Raw genomic sequence first — 14,874 nt, 5'->3', positions numbered from 1 at the left:
GAAATCATTATTATGGAAGAGAGAGATTATTATGGAAGAGAGAGAAAAAGTTGACACAATAGAGGATAGAATTCATTCGCCATGTCAGCGCGAAATTAATGTCGTTATTTCCAACTTAACGGATAGGACTCCATTCTTACAATTTTTACCACTTTGGGACCGAATGTATACACTTTTAAATTTGGGTACTTAATTGGAAAAACCCACTTAACATAGGGACCAAGCAAGGATTTAAGCCAAATAAAAATTGTAAATATAAAATATCTTAATTTATTTAGGTATTTCCCTTAACATCAAAACCTCTAAAATATTGATGTTCTTGTAAACATAATCATAATAAGATCATAATCACATTCAAAAGTTATAGGACTAATTATAAAATTTGACATATACTTAGTGTTTCGGTGTAGATTTGTAGGACCGAGAGACTAATCTGTTTTGATGTGGCTTTGCTTCTTTCCGATGCTTGAACTGGATTCTCTGCTTATTTGCTTTTATTCTAGGCCGTTCAGTGGACTTCAGTCTTGGCCGTTCGATCGCCTTCCTGGTAAAGAGGGGGAAGTACCTGCACAAGACACTTTGACACCCAAGTTAGGCGTAGGCATGTATTGAAGAGTCTCGGCTCTTGATTGAATATTTAGTGAATGGTTATTACTACTTGAATATTTGAGAATATGAGTTGTGGAGTGTGAGCAAAGCATACCTGGTTTTTAGCTCTAGCCTTCTATTTATCAGTTGTCTCATAAACCTTAAATTGACATAAACCCAATAAAATATAAACAGAATAAAATATAAACAAACTTATCTAAAATTCTGATTAATTACTAAATATTTTTAATTAAATATTCTCAATTATCTTTACATTATTTTATTTTCTATATATTCTATAGGAAGTTTTGACACATAGGAGTAGTTATAAGACTACACATGTCAAGCACATAAGTTAAAAATGTTATATCAATTCTCAATATTCTGACAAAACCAGTACGATCGTACAAATTCAACCACTAATTATTTGTTACTTAGCATACAATTTAATATCATTTTAGAAAGAATTTAAAAAATATTACCTAAGTTTATTTCCCTTTATCCAGCTTGTCTGCTTCCCAATAGAAAAACATTTCAAACTAGGGACCAGAGTTCAAAAATCCCAAGATTCTTATAATCCTAAACTATACCACTTATTTAACAATCAAGTACTGATAGGAAATAAATTTAATTAAATGAAAACTTCTTAGGTCACATACGTAACCAAAGTGAAAAAAAAAAACAGAAAACAAAATATTTAGAATAAATAAGAAACTTATTCTATTTTTTTTTATCATGCATGATTATTTAGTATATTCAAAGTCACCATTAGAGAAAAGGATAAAGAATAATTTTAGTAAGCTATAGAAAAACCAAATAAAGTACATAAAAATATTTAAATAAAGGATAAGATTTAGAAACAAAATAACTTAATACGTAAATTTATGTTGTATATACTTAAACATAATTTAGAATTTTCATCATTACATATATTCTCTAAAATAATTCCTACTAAATAAACAAAATTGAATATGCATAAAACGTGATCAAAATGATTGATGTATAAATAAAAAATAAAGAGTTAAAATTTCATTTAAAATTAAACCATAAATATTATATTTTCAAACACAAGACATTTCAAATGTCTTTTATTTGTTTACTTAACCGTAATACCTTATTACATTTTTGTTAAAATGATAAGTAGCATTTTTTAAAATTACTATCTTCAATGTAAGAGTTTTTGTAGGTATTTTCTTTTTCTTCCTTACAAAGCTTTTAAAATTATACTTCAACGGGGATGAGTTCATCTCTTTTATGATATATGAGAGTAACTTTCTGCTCTCGAAGCTGGTCAACGAGATCTACCACAGATTGAACTGGGAGGTCAGGCATAATTTTGGTGACGGAGCCGGTGACGTACTACAAGAGCTATGGTCATGAGTGAGGGAATGAGAAGGAGTTTTGGACTGCCGCTTAATGTCGATGCTGATGAATGGGAGGACACCATCGAAGTATGCAAAAACAGAATCTTGTTCGAGCACCATTGCCATTTTCACTTCTTCCACTCTCTTGTGCTCTTCCCTCCTTTTATTGTCTTTGTAGTTTTAAAGACTCACTCTATTTTGAAGAGAGTGAGTATTTAAAGATTAGTACTAAGTAATTATTCTAACTGAAACAAATTAGTGCCTAACTAAATGGGAAAGCTAACTAAAGTGGTTGCATCTTAAACCCTTTTTCTAGCCAAGTTGAAGTTAACTGAAACAAATCAGTGCCTAACTAAATGGGAAAGCTAACTAAAGTGGTTGCATCTTAAACCCTTTTTCTAGCCAAGTTGAAGTACTCATGAGGACATATATATGCAAGTGTCATGAACTTGTGGCAACAATAAGGAAAATCCTTTCTCCTAAACTAACTCTACAGTCATAATCTTATTATGACCTTTCTAGTAAACATGTATACCTATATGTTCATGAGCCATTTGTTTAAGTATCATGATTTTATCATTTCACTAATCCTCTTTCACAATCTAAGCATGTCAATTGCAGTAATATATATATATATATATATATATATATATATATATATATATATATATATATATATATATATATAATCAATTATGGAAATAAATTATGAATTTCGTTTTTCACCACAAAATAGTTTTATTTTTACTTATTTTTATCATTAATAAAAATATAATGATAACTTATAATTTTTTGCAGTTTTAAAAAATGGTATTCCACAAGTATGATCAAATTAACGAAATTAATAAATCCGTTTTTGCAAACACAATATTTAGATCGATTAGATCTAAATCAATTTTTTTTATTGTATATCAATTTCTTATTGTGTAATTTATCTCACCTTTCTAGTATCAATACCTAAACTAATTTTTCAATTATATTTTCAAACATAACCTTATCCTATAATTCACAAGACATTTCAAATGTCTTTTATTTTTTTATTTAACCGTATTAACTTATTACATTTTTGTTAAAATAATTTTAAAAATTAATGTCTTCAAGATAACAGTTTTTGTACATATTTTCTTTTTCTTTTTTAAAAAGCTTTTGAAATTATACTTCAACCTTCTAAATAATTTGGATTTTATTATATTTTATCATTGCATTTACTAAGTTTTTTAACCTTACTAATATTATTTTTAACTTGACAATAAAGCTTTTAAAATATCATATATTAGTAATAGTAGAATATACAAAGGAAAACAATTTGAAACTAATTGAGATAACTTCTGAAAAAACTATATAATCTTCCTCATTCGCGAGAGTTACTTCCCTATTTCAATTTATATATCACAAGTGCATTTTCTTCATATTATTTTCATCTACCCATTACATTTAAATCGATAAAAATAAATCTAATAATAGTTTTAGATTTGTTGTAAACTTTATTTTCTTTGAATCTAATTGCCCAAGATAAATTACTCTTCAGCACCACCATCATATTGAAAGATGGTAAAAAATAAAGAATAAATATTCTTCTCTTATTTCCATGCCTTTTGTTCTCATTGCCTCATTTTTATTCTTTTTCCTACGTTATGCCTTTAAATAAAGTTAAAGATTCATGCTAATTCACTTCCAATCCGAGAAAAACCTCCAACCTCCAAGAACTTCCAAAATGACTACACTTCCCACTCACATTTATGAAAAAGAAACATGAATTACTTCTTAATCCATTTTATTAACTATTGTTATTGAGATATTAGTTAATATAATATTCGAAAATAATAAAAAAAATCATTAAATTTAGTATTCAATGCAAAATAATTTTTTTCTTATTTATTAATTTCCTAATAATAAATAAATCTAAATTTCAGCCACAGATGCATTTTCTAACCGCCAAAAAAGTACATCCTGCAATTAAATGAACATAGCAATTAAATGAAACTAGGAAACATAAGACAACAGATTGTAAAAATTACCTTTTCTTTCTTTTCATTATGCCCTGAGATATTATCCTTTTAAAGGACGTTTTCAAGCCTGATTTTTACAGAACTATAGTACACTTAGTTACACTCTATTCTCTCCCACACTATTTTTTATAAATCGTGGATCATTATTAACATGTCGCCACTAAAATTCCACCCACATCAAATTCTTGATGACTCAGTCTGTCCAACTTCCATCTATTTACCTTTCTGTCTTGACCCGAGGCATTTGAAAAACCAGGCAAGCTATATGCCAACCTTGGCCTTGTGCTTCCCAACGACATAATCCGTTACTATTTCGATGCCCACCATTTGTCTTACACCACAGCAGTCTGCTTCACCATCTCTCAACTGGAAAATATAGACCACAAAAATCACGACTGGTACAGCAAAATTTGAACATACTACAAGAGTCATCTTTACTTTTGTGGTAGACAAATTTTAAACATGTAGGAAGTGTATAAACAATGAGACATACTGCTTTTCAAACCAAAAAAACACAAATCTATGACATGAAGAAATTGGGAAAGACAAACTTGTAACAGAATCATTTCAGTTAGTTGCCTAACTTCAACTGCAAAAATCTTTGAATGTAGATTTCCCTAAAAATCTACCAACACTCGCAAAAAAAAAAAGAAATGATAAATGTATGCGCTGACAAGGCACCATGATCCAACAAAATCTATTCTTGACCAAATGAGGCTCGGTGATTATACAAACTAAAGTGAGCCAATGTAGATTCCTATACACAAATGGCCAACAAAACTAAAGTCAGACAGCAAAAACGGTGCAAATTTTTTACCTAAATCTCAACTCATACGGATACAAGGATGGAAAGATCCTTGTCTCAACCAGCAAATTATGCTAGCAGTACTTTATAGATGCCAAAAGACATTTGGTCCCTTATTCACAACTTACTAGTTAAAAGACGCAAAGATGCGTTTGCGGTAAAACCTCCATCATTTATCACTAAAATCTATAGTCGTCTACATAAACAAAAGTATGAATACATACAATTAAAAAGACAGATTCATCTATCCGTTGAGTGACTCGTTTGGAAGAGTTGCTTAGCGTATGTTAATTTGCGCAACTCTAAAAAAAAAACAATTTTCCGTCTTCATGTTTAACAAGACCTTATTTATTTCAAGTGTCTGTTCGTCATCCTAAGAAAAGAAGCACTGAAACACTATCACAAACTTTACTAAAAACCCATTAGTTTCTATGATAAACCAATTAGTTTCTTTAAGAAACCCAAATTTAAATAAACTCCTATTCTATCTCAACTTTCCTATCTGTTAAACATTACTCTTTCCATTCCACATACAATTAGAGTAGACTATGCCTAGAGTCCACACATACTCCTTAAGAACAAATGAGGAGGGTGAACGCAGAAGAGCAGAAGTGGTACTTCATTATTCAATCATGTACCTTGTGCTATAATTCTTGAACATTATGCATGTCTATGCATTCTACCATTCCTTAGGCAATTTCTTGATCTATCCTGGTTCACAAATTACCACTTTAATGGAAAAATGGATGTCTTCTAACCTCAGACAGGCTAATATGAACATGGGTTGGTCAATTTGCAATCTAAAATGAATTTATTCTTGCATAATGACAACCACCAAACCCGAAAAAACTAGTGTGCTGAAAATAATATTAGAAAAATGAAAAAACATCATCATTGTGATAATAATAATAACAACAATAACAGCAAACATTAAGAACAGAAAAATAGAGAAAGCATGCCCATACCTTGTAACTTGTGCAACCAACTCTCACAAGAATGCATTGTGATGGAAAAATATAAGGGAAGCCACTTCAATTGAGATTTCTGTAATTTCTACAAGACACGGGACAGTAACACATGTTAACTGGAAACTTGAAGCCTTGGCCGCAAAGTAGCATGTCGTTTTCTCATTAAATCAGCTTCTCTAGCTATCTGGATGTCCGAAGGCCAAAAAATTTGATAGACAACTTTACATATAAAGCGAGGGAGCAATGCCACAATAATTATAAGCAAAATTGTTATCCAATATGTAGGGGAACTTGCCAGATGATAAATAGTCCTGCAATGTTTTCAAGGGATTAGTTAGTTATATCTTATACCCCACAGTAATGCGAGGTCAATAATACATATTACATAATAATTGTGTAACTAACCAGTAATTGGGAAAGACAGGTATTGAATCCAATACCACCATGCAACCGTACGTAATGATTATTGAACCCCAGATTGCAACATGAGTAATTAATACCCAACGGTTAATGTCCATACCAAGGTGCACATTTACAAGGATAACAACTGCAATTGTCCATAAACTGCCCATGCTCCATATGTCAATTGAACTGTCCTTATAGGTGAACAATGGGATGTAGAAAAGAACAAGGCTCTGCCATACTGTATCAATCATAGTGATCCAAAAAAGTTGCATATTGTACGCTTCTTGCCTGTGACCTGAACCATACAGCTTAGGAAACTGCAAGAGTGTCCTGTGACTCAAGTCCTTATCCTGAATACCAACAATAATAGTAGGAACAGATGTGTATATCACAGAATAGAAAACACTACTCCAATCTGTCAATGCAGAAGTTGTAGAAAAAGCCGTGCATAATATATACCTAAGACATGGAAAGACATTATTACATCAGAATGTTTACAATCCCATAAAAACATGTAACTATCATTAAAATAATGTAACTTTGGCAAAACAGAGAGAACAAAAATATCTCCCCCATACACGTTGGCATCACAATATCATAAGATAGAGCTGTATAAACATAAGTTAACATCTAAATATAGAAAAATCCTTTGGTCAATTATATGCACACAGCCTATTAATATCAGCAGCAGAGAGAATAAATATTGAAAATCACATGCTTTTAATTCAAGCTTGTCCAAATTCTGCAATATCAGGGATATTGAAAGAATGAAGTTAAGAGTGGCCAACTCATACAAACACGAGTAACCATACATACCAAAATAACATCAACACAAAGACAGCATTGCGGTAGAAGTTGTACAGAACTAAATAGCCAACACGCTGATAATTCCAGTGCCCATGAACCAGAAGTAATTTTTTTAAAAACTGAAACTGTCCCATTGCAAAATCTGAAGCCATCACTGCTTGGCGCCCTTCCTGCCCACATATTCCTACACCAACATCTGCCATTTGGATCATTGACACGTCATTGGCCCCTGTCAAAAGTAATCAGAACGAAAAAGATTTAGTTCATATTAAATCAAGTTATATATTAAAATCCACCTGGCAACACTAGCGAAGCTTGGTGACCTCAACTTTAACTTATTATCAACCAGTAACCAGGCTACCCAAGAAAAACCAAAAAATTAACTGCCATTTCATAAAATTCTAAAGAACTTACCATCGCCTATAGCCAGTGTCATATCATCTGTCCGGCTCTTGATCAGATCAACAATTCCTGCCTTTTGCAAGGGCGCAACACGACAGCAAAGCACAACCTTGCAGGAAGTTGCCAGGTCAAAAAGCTGTTGAAAGGAAATAGGAAATCAGTCGATATTTACCCTTAAAATTTTATTTAACAACCTTCAACAAAAGCTGTGGTATATTAATCTACAACAATAGAACACTGAGATAAAAAGTAAGTTTTACACACGTCCAATAAGTTATTAACATTTTTAAAAGCGTTAAAATGGAAGGACAATTTTACCTCTGACTCCAGTTCCTTCTCCAAAATATAAACCAAACTGTTGCCATCAATTATAAGTGCCAATGGAGCAATAGTGCCATCTTCCTTTCCAGGATTCCATTTGGGGAAACCATTGGGAATATCAAGATCTCCATGTCCAGCATTGGTTTTGTGTTTCGAACTGCGACGACCTCCACTTGAAGATTTCACGCCATATTTGGCTTTAGCATCAGCCAGAAGACTTCTACATTCAACCTCTGAAATGCCATTTATAATAATCTGCTGCATATCTCCACTAAGAAGTTTGCAGGAAAGACCAATTGAAATTGCTGTCTCTTGCTTATCACCAGTAAGAACCCAGACCTTGATTCCAGCTTGCCGTAGAGCCTCAATGGCTTCTGGTACTCCCTCCTGTAGCTTGTCCTCAATTCCAGTTGCTCCAAGTAACTTTAAATTGCTTTCTATAAGAGCTGCTGTGTGCCTTAGTTTAGTAGCTCTGTCGGTCAACGAAGTGCTTGCCTCTTCATAACAGCTTTGCCACTCCTCAAGTTCAGCATCAGAAAGATCCCTGGAGCCAATCACAAGAGTGCGCAAACCTTGTGAAGAATACTCGTTCAGATGGCTCTGAGTTGTGTGCAGTATGTTAATATTACTCTCACTGCCACTTTCCAAAATGCTAAACATTGAAGTGTCAGCACCTTTGACTAACACCTTTACCGCATTGTCAGGAAACCGAATAACAACAGACATTCTCTTTCGCACACTATCAAACTCATGCAGACCCAATACGTCCAATCTATATATCACAAAGATAATGATGTTATTGAAATATTTAGGCTATTCAATTACATAACAAATTTTTAGTAATTATATATTTGAAACATAGTCAAAACAAAGTAAAACAAATAGTCCCCCACCAAAAAGAAGTTACCATCTACCTGAGTTTCTCACCGTTGACATCAATAACGATATGTCCTGATGTACGTTCAAAAAGAGTATATCCATATGCAGAGGCTGCAGAAACTAGAGCTTGTTCATCAGGAGATTCTCCCTGGTAATCAATGCATCTAATATCATCTTTTAATTCATTTGTTCCATGTCTGGAAAATCCACCATCACCAAGTATAGGGATTACGGTGTTACAAGCAGCCAGTGTAAGGAAAAACTCATGACCAGAAACTCTTTCTTCTCTATTGGAGTTTTCCCGTAACATCATCATCAGTTCAGAATCCACTACAGGTTCAGATTTGAGCTTCCATCTGCGTTTAGGAGTAACATCCACAGCTGCAGTCAAAAGAAAAGAGAGTTTTGTGACATAAGCACCAGCATTTTGTCGATTCATCATAAGCTTAAAGATGACTTCTAACAAAAACTCAGACAGATGACAGCGTCTACGTTAGATCAGAATTCAAGATATGTGATTGAATCCTAAGTTACAGACAAATCCATTTCATCAAATTCGCAAACCAGTCAGAAGAAATTGAACGATGAATGAAAAAATATCATTTTGCTCATAGTAAGCTCTTCTCCTCGCACAATAATTACAGAGATTTATATATTCACAGGGCATTTTTGCAAGGTCTATCTCAGAATTAATTTTAATTAATTGAATGAAAAATAGCAGCCAAAGAGCAGATGTTACGTTGGCACCAATTTTCATGCCAGCAAAACAATCATTATCATGAAAAGGCAATCAAAATTCATAACTATCCAATACATTTCTCAGACTTTCAAAAGAAATCAACACTTTCAGTTAATCTCAAGAAGACACTGAATACCTGTATTATCAACAACATTCAAGGAGCTTCCATAATTCTTCCCATGTACGCTGGCCCTCTTGAATTCCATTTTGTTTTCTGTGAGTGTTCCAGTCTTGTCCGAAAATATATAGCGTATTTGACCCAAATCTTCGTTTATATTTAATGATCTACACTGAAACCTTGACCCAGAGCTGGCATCATACATATCCCTGTCTTCAATCATGAAGTATGACTGACCCAATCGAACCAACTCCATTGTGATGTAAAGAGATATTGGTATCATTATCTGAAACACTATAACAGAACTCAAGAAGGAGAAAAATGCTTCCATCGGAATCCCATAATACTTGTATTTCTTTCCATTATCGGGTCCGTTGGTGAAGTATCTTTTTCTGTAGTAAGGCAAGGTATCTAGCTGGTTCTTGTGGCGTACCAGCCAAAGACACATCCCAATGGCCACAACCAAACACATGATAAAAAGAAAAACAGACAACCAAAGGGTTTCTCTGTTCATGTAACTTTCAAGTCTGCTTCTCTTGGAAGGAGAAGCTGCGCTGTTCAGCATTGCTTTTGTTTCCTGCCCTGCATAAACTACAACACCAATTATCCAATCCGTGTTCTTAAGCTGGCAGCCACGGAGAACAATGTTTGACTGGCTAAGGGAAAACTTAAGTCCATTGAACTCCATGTTGGCAGTGAACTCATAAATATTCCGGTTCGGTTGCTCACACCTAATTACCCCAAAAACATCACAAGATTCCGAAGTAACCACCGAAGCTGTTTCCTGCCTAGCATACCTTGTCTTCAAATTTGACTCTCCATCCAAATTCATGGTCTGAATATAGGCAAGCCCACTTTGATCACTCGTCCCCAACAAGACCATATCAGCCGGAATTGTCTCATCAGCAAAGATCTTAACAACCTCCCCAGCTTGTACTTTTTTCCACTTCTTCGATCGGAAATCACCGGACTGAAGCACCAGAGACTCCCGGTTGTTTTCATTGCGATCTGACCTGTGCCGCCGCCAATCCTCATAGCCATCCTTAATAGCCGTGACACAAAGCACAAACAACAGAGGAAAAAGAGACACAGTCCTCCCAAACACAGCCAGTGGAGGAAGTTGATTGAGCGCTGCAATAGCAAGGAAATACAGATACGCAACCCTATGAAACTGAATGAAAAGATTCTTGGGCAAAAAGGTAACAAAGGTGTATCTACTAGTTCGGATCTCGTTCCCAGTGAACTCATACTTGTCGTTGGTCTTCCTGGGATCATTAATATAGATCAACCTGGCACCATCCTCCTGAAAAGCAGGATCATCAAATTGCACACTCCTGTGCCTAATCCTCTGCGATTTACTATTCAACCTATCCTGCACATGAGACGAAGCTCCGGATATCTCAAAGGGAACACTCCGGTTATCAGCACCATGCAGTTCCATTGCACCCCACGATGCCGAGCGCCTCTTCTCGCGCGTGGAGCATTCCAAGGGAAACTGCCAGGGGAACTTCGACTCAACAGCACACCTATCAGAGCTGTTACTATTACTAAACGACGCAGTCTGGAAGCTGCAATCGCCAGACAAAACCTCCTTGTTTCGCTCCTTCACGTCCAAATCGCTGATGTCAGCAATAGCCGCCTCGAACACGGAAGACGAGAAGGAACCATGGCCACAGAGGTAGGTCCGGGAACCCGATTTCCCGCGGCGGTGAACAATCACAGGGCGCGGATCCGAATCCAATAGCAAGGTCTCATCAGAACTCATGAATACTTCTCCAATCGCATTGTATGAAGACAGCTACAGAAATCGAGCGTAGCGGAAGGGATAGTTAAACCCCAATCCATGTAAAAGTAACGAGATCTGAGACTTGGGAATCAGCAGAAGTTATTCTCCATTAACAGAAAGAATAATAAATAAAGAAGCTAAGTGGTGAATTAGGCGTAAATTGAGGGTGGAATTGGATTAGATAATGAGAAAATGATGAGTAAAGTTGAGAAATGGGAAGGCGGAGTAACCCTAGAATGTGAGAATTGGGAGTGAAAGGGAAATGTGGTTGAGAGGAAAGAGAAGCGATCGAGGATTGAGATTTGGATTAGGGTGAAAGTGAGAGATGGAAGTTGCATCAGAGTTGGAGATGGCAGAAGAGAGAGGAAGAGAGAGAGAGAAAGAGAAAGAGAAAGAGAGAGAGAGGAACGGTGAACCACCAATAGCAATAACAACAGTAATTGCAATTGCAATAGCAATAGCAATCCAATGCCAATCCAATGCTTTGCTTTTCCCTTACTTCCTTTCTTCTTTCTCTTTCGCGTTTCTTCTCTTCTTCGGGCCACCACCATCCAATGCCATTACTATCCATTCTCTTCCCTTCTTTTTCAAAAAAAATATTATATTATATTTAATAATCACATTTTCACTTAAAAAATATATAATTTTACTTTTTAAAATTGATCAACTATATATATATATGATCCAAATTTTGCTTTATAGAAATTAAAAAAAAAATCTTTTTACATTTAAAGAACTAAAATTGACAGTACTTTTTAAAATTTATAAAACCAAAAAAATAAGTTATCCCAACTTTTAGACATTAAAAATAGGACTAAAATAATTTTTTAATCTATTTTTTATTAAGAATGGTATTATTTTGTAATTAAATTGAATAAGTTGATCTCAATTTGAATGATTATTTTATTATACTCTAATTTAATTTTTGTGAGTTTAATCTGTCACAACATTTTGTATTTCTAACTACAATGTAAGATCTAAAATATATTTTTTTAAATAAATAATACTTTTTCATTCTTATGATTATAAATTAAAAAATTATTAAATAATAATTAATTTTAAAGATGATAAATAATTAATCACTATATTAAATAATTTAAATATTATTTTATAAATGTATTTAAAATAGTAGATATGAATAAAATAATTATAATTAATTTGTGAATTAAAATCTAAATTTAACTTTAGCCATCTAAAACTTGAGACGAATTTAAACTCTAATTCATAAATTAATTATAATTTTTAATCAAACTATTTTAATTATTAATAATTTTTAATTTATAAAATGGTATCTAATTTAATTAATATAATAACTAATTATTTTAGTTTCTAAATTATATGTTATTTGATGATTTTCTTATTGATGATTTTAAATTTATCATCATTTTAGTGAGAAGATTTTATAAGATTTATATTTTAAATTTATAATAATGTGTAATTATTTTATTCTTGTGATCTAAAATATTAAATTTTATCAAACTTGTGTCTTAACATTAGGTATCATCTTAGGAAATAAGTTTATGTCTAGTTTATTCTTATGAAATTAATTTGTAAAATGAAGTTTACATTTCACTCAAATTTTATGGTAATAACATTAGATATTTGATATTTCTTTTATATCTTCTTCATTTGTAATCAATACTTTTTAATCATATCTAAAACAATTTTTTTGCCTTTCATATGAATTTTGAATACTATTTAATCAACATAAGTTTGTTTATAAAGAGATTTCATAACCTTTTTTAAGAGTTAAGAAACACTTAAACAAATTTTGAATAATATCAAGATTATATAAGATATCAAAAATTAATTTGACACCGTTTTTATTGTTATTGTTCTTGTATCTTTCTCGTAACATTTTTTATTCCTAATTCTTACTTTATAGATATATAATAGAGTCATTTGAAAAGTTATTAGTCATGATTAATGTGATATTTACAATCTATTTATTTATAAGTTAACTTTTTTTTATTAGTTATAACACATGAGATTATAAGAAATAGTTATCCTATTTATTCCTCCTTTATAATCATGATATCATTTTTGGGATGTTGGAGATTTGCATGTTTCTACATATTCCAATTGATGAGATTTATAGTATTTTGTATCTAGCATCCACAGTCACTTTTTATATTGGTGATTATTTTTCTTACAAAAGAGACATGATGAAAAAATTTATGAGTTATTGGTTTCTTTATATATATTCATTTTTAATTATTGACTTTGACAACATTTCTAACACAGTGAAGTAAAGTACCTCCAGTGTATTATCTTCTCTTGCTAATCATCTTGCTCTTGTGCTTCCAAGATATCACTTCAATCGAAATAATTGTAGACAATATTTTATGTTTTTTAACAAAACAATAAATATTTCATATCTCTCTTATGGTGTCATCAGAATTTTATCTGAGTATTGAATCAAAAAATTGTTTTTCCCAAAACTTCTATCTTTTAGCAATATTTAACAATTTATTTGAATATTCCTTAATTATTCTTGACTCTTTCATCTTTTACAGTTCAAACTCTCTTATCAAATTTATTACTCTAGAATCTTCTGATTTCCTTTCAAATAATTTGAATCTTTTTTGAATGACTTCATGATCAGGATTTTGATGAAATTTTGATGAAGATCATTCATGACACAGTAACAAACAAACATGACTTTGTCTTTATCATTTTTTTTTTATTATTTTTCTCTTTTGTATATTTATTTGAGTTATGATAATTTTAAAGCATCAAACACAATTTTAAGTAATTCAACTCTTCTAGTTAAATTTACAATCTTAATAACTATATTTTTTAAAGATTATAAAAGTATAAAAGATACAAACTATATATATATATATATATATAAAACTATAAAAAAATACTTAATTAATTATTTCTTAAACTTATTTTTCTAAATTTAAATAATAAATAAATATATTTTATCTTTATAAAAATAATAATTCTAAAATTAAAAGATTTTGTAGAAAATTAATTTAAATAGAAAATTATTAAATAAATATTCTGAACAAATATAATATTAATTGTGCATTTATATATCGGTTTTATTATACAGAGAAAATAATTCCACTGTATAAGTATAGTTCTTAGGAACTTATCAATTTTTATATGATAACATTTAATTAGATCATATTTTAAATTCACTAATAGACTAAAAGTTTCTATGACATTAATCATGTATACAGAAAAATTATATAGATATAAAATTATTTAATATTTTTATAAATAAAAAATTATGTTAATATATGAATAGCTCTTTTTATTATTATGTTGCTTGCACGTAAGAGGGAGCTTTGGGGGCAAATGACAATATGGTCCTTTGTCATTTATTATTCTCTCCCATAATTTTGTTTTTCCAATGGAATTACTTATAGTACTTTTTCAATGTTTTTCATGCAATGTTTAGATATTCTATGCGCTTACACAGAGTCTAGTTGATTTTAATAATTTTATTATAAAAATTCGTTTTAATAAATTAACACAAGTTATATGTAAATTACTTTTAAATTTTACTTTTAAGTCATATGAAAGTTTCATAACAAATCTCATTCAAACTCAATAACAAACACCTAACACTAAATTTCTTAAAATAATGTTTAAATAAATTTTACTAAATAAAATTTAAGAAGAGAAAAAAAAATATAAATTAGAATGAGTTAAATATGTTATTTTAAATT

The 14,874-nt window shown here is 31.5% G+C and overlaps 1 protein-coding gene across 3 annotated transcripts; it reads right to left on the bottom strand.

The window, feature by feature from the left end:
• Positions 1 to 3,957: 3,957 nt before the first annotated feature.
• LOC106759173 (phospholipid-transporting ATPase 1) lies at positions 3,958 to 11,723 on the bottom strand. Of its 3 annotated transcripts, XM_022779825.1 has the most exons (9): positions 9,424 to 11,723; positions 8,584 to 8,929; positions 7,667 to 8,441; positions 7,361 to 7,484; positions 6,956 to 7,175; positions 6,140 to 6,598; positions 5,732 to 6,045; positions 5,405 to 5,477; positions 3,958 to 4,327 (listed from the first exon to the last, which is right to left on the bottom strand). In XM_022779825.1, exons 1-7 carry the CDS (start codon positions 11,168 to 11,170, stop codon positions 5,847 to 5,849), a joined length of 3,870 nt encoding a protein of 1,289 aa, XP_022635546.1. In that variant the 5' UTR covers positions 11,171 to 11,723; the 3' UTR covers positions 3,958 to 4,327; positions 5,405 to 5,477; positions 5,732 to 5,846. The 3 variants fall into 3 exon arrangements, with proteins under 3 accessions (XP_022635546.1, XP_014497687.1, XP_022635547.1); XM_014642201.2 differs by lacking the exon at positions 5,405 to 5,477; XM_022779826.1 differs by lacking the exons at positions 3,958 to 4,327; positions 5,405 to 5,477 and adding an exon at positions 5,484 to 5,623.
• Positions 11,724 to 14,874: the final 3,151 nt, after the last annotated feature.

Source organism: Vigna radiata, chromosome 4 (genome assembly GCF_000741045.1).
Source record: "Vigna radiata var. radiata cultivar VC1973A chromosome 4, Vradiata_ver6, whole genome shotgun sequence".
Lineage (NCBI taxonomy): Eukaryota > Viridiplantae > Streptophyta > Magnoliopsida > Fabales > Fabaceae > Vigna > Vigna radiata.
This window is presented reverse-complemented; position numbering and strand designations above follow the sequence as displayed.

Bases quoted from the DNA above. Each gene is read 5' to 3' on its own strand.
- LOC106759173 (XM_022779825.1), bottom strand. From the start codon at position 11,170: ATGAGTTCTGATGAGACCTTGCTATTGGATTCGGATCCGCGCCCTGTG. The intron at 8,442-8,583 runs GTAGATGGTAAC...TGTGATATATAG, and splicing joins GTCAACGGTGAGAAACTCAG to ATTGGACGTATTGGGTCTGC. The intron at 7,176-7,360 runs GTAAGTTCTTTA...TACTTTTGACAG, and splicing joins GACACTGGCTATAGGCGATG to GGGCCAATGACGTGTCAATG.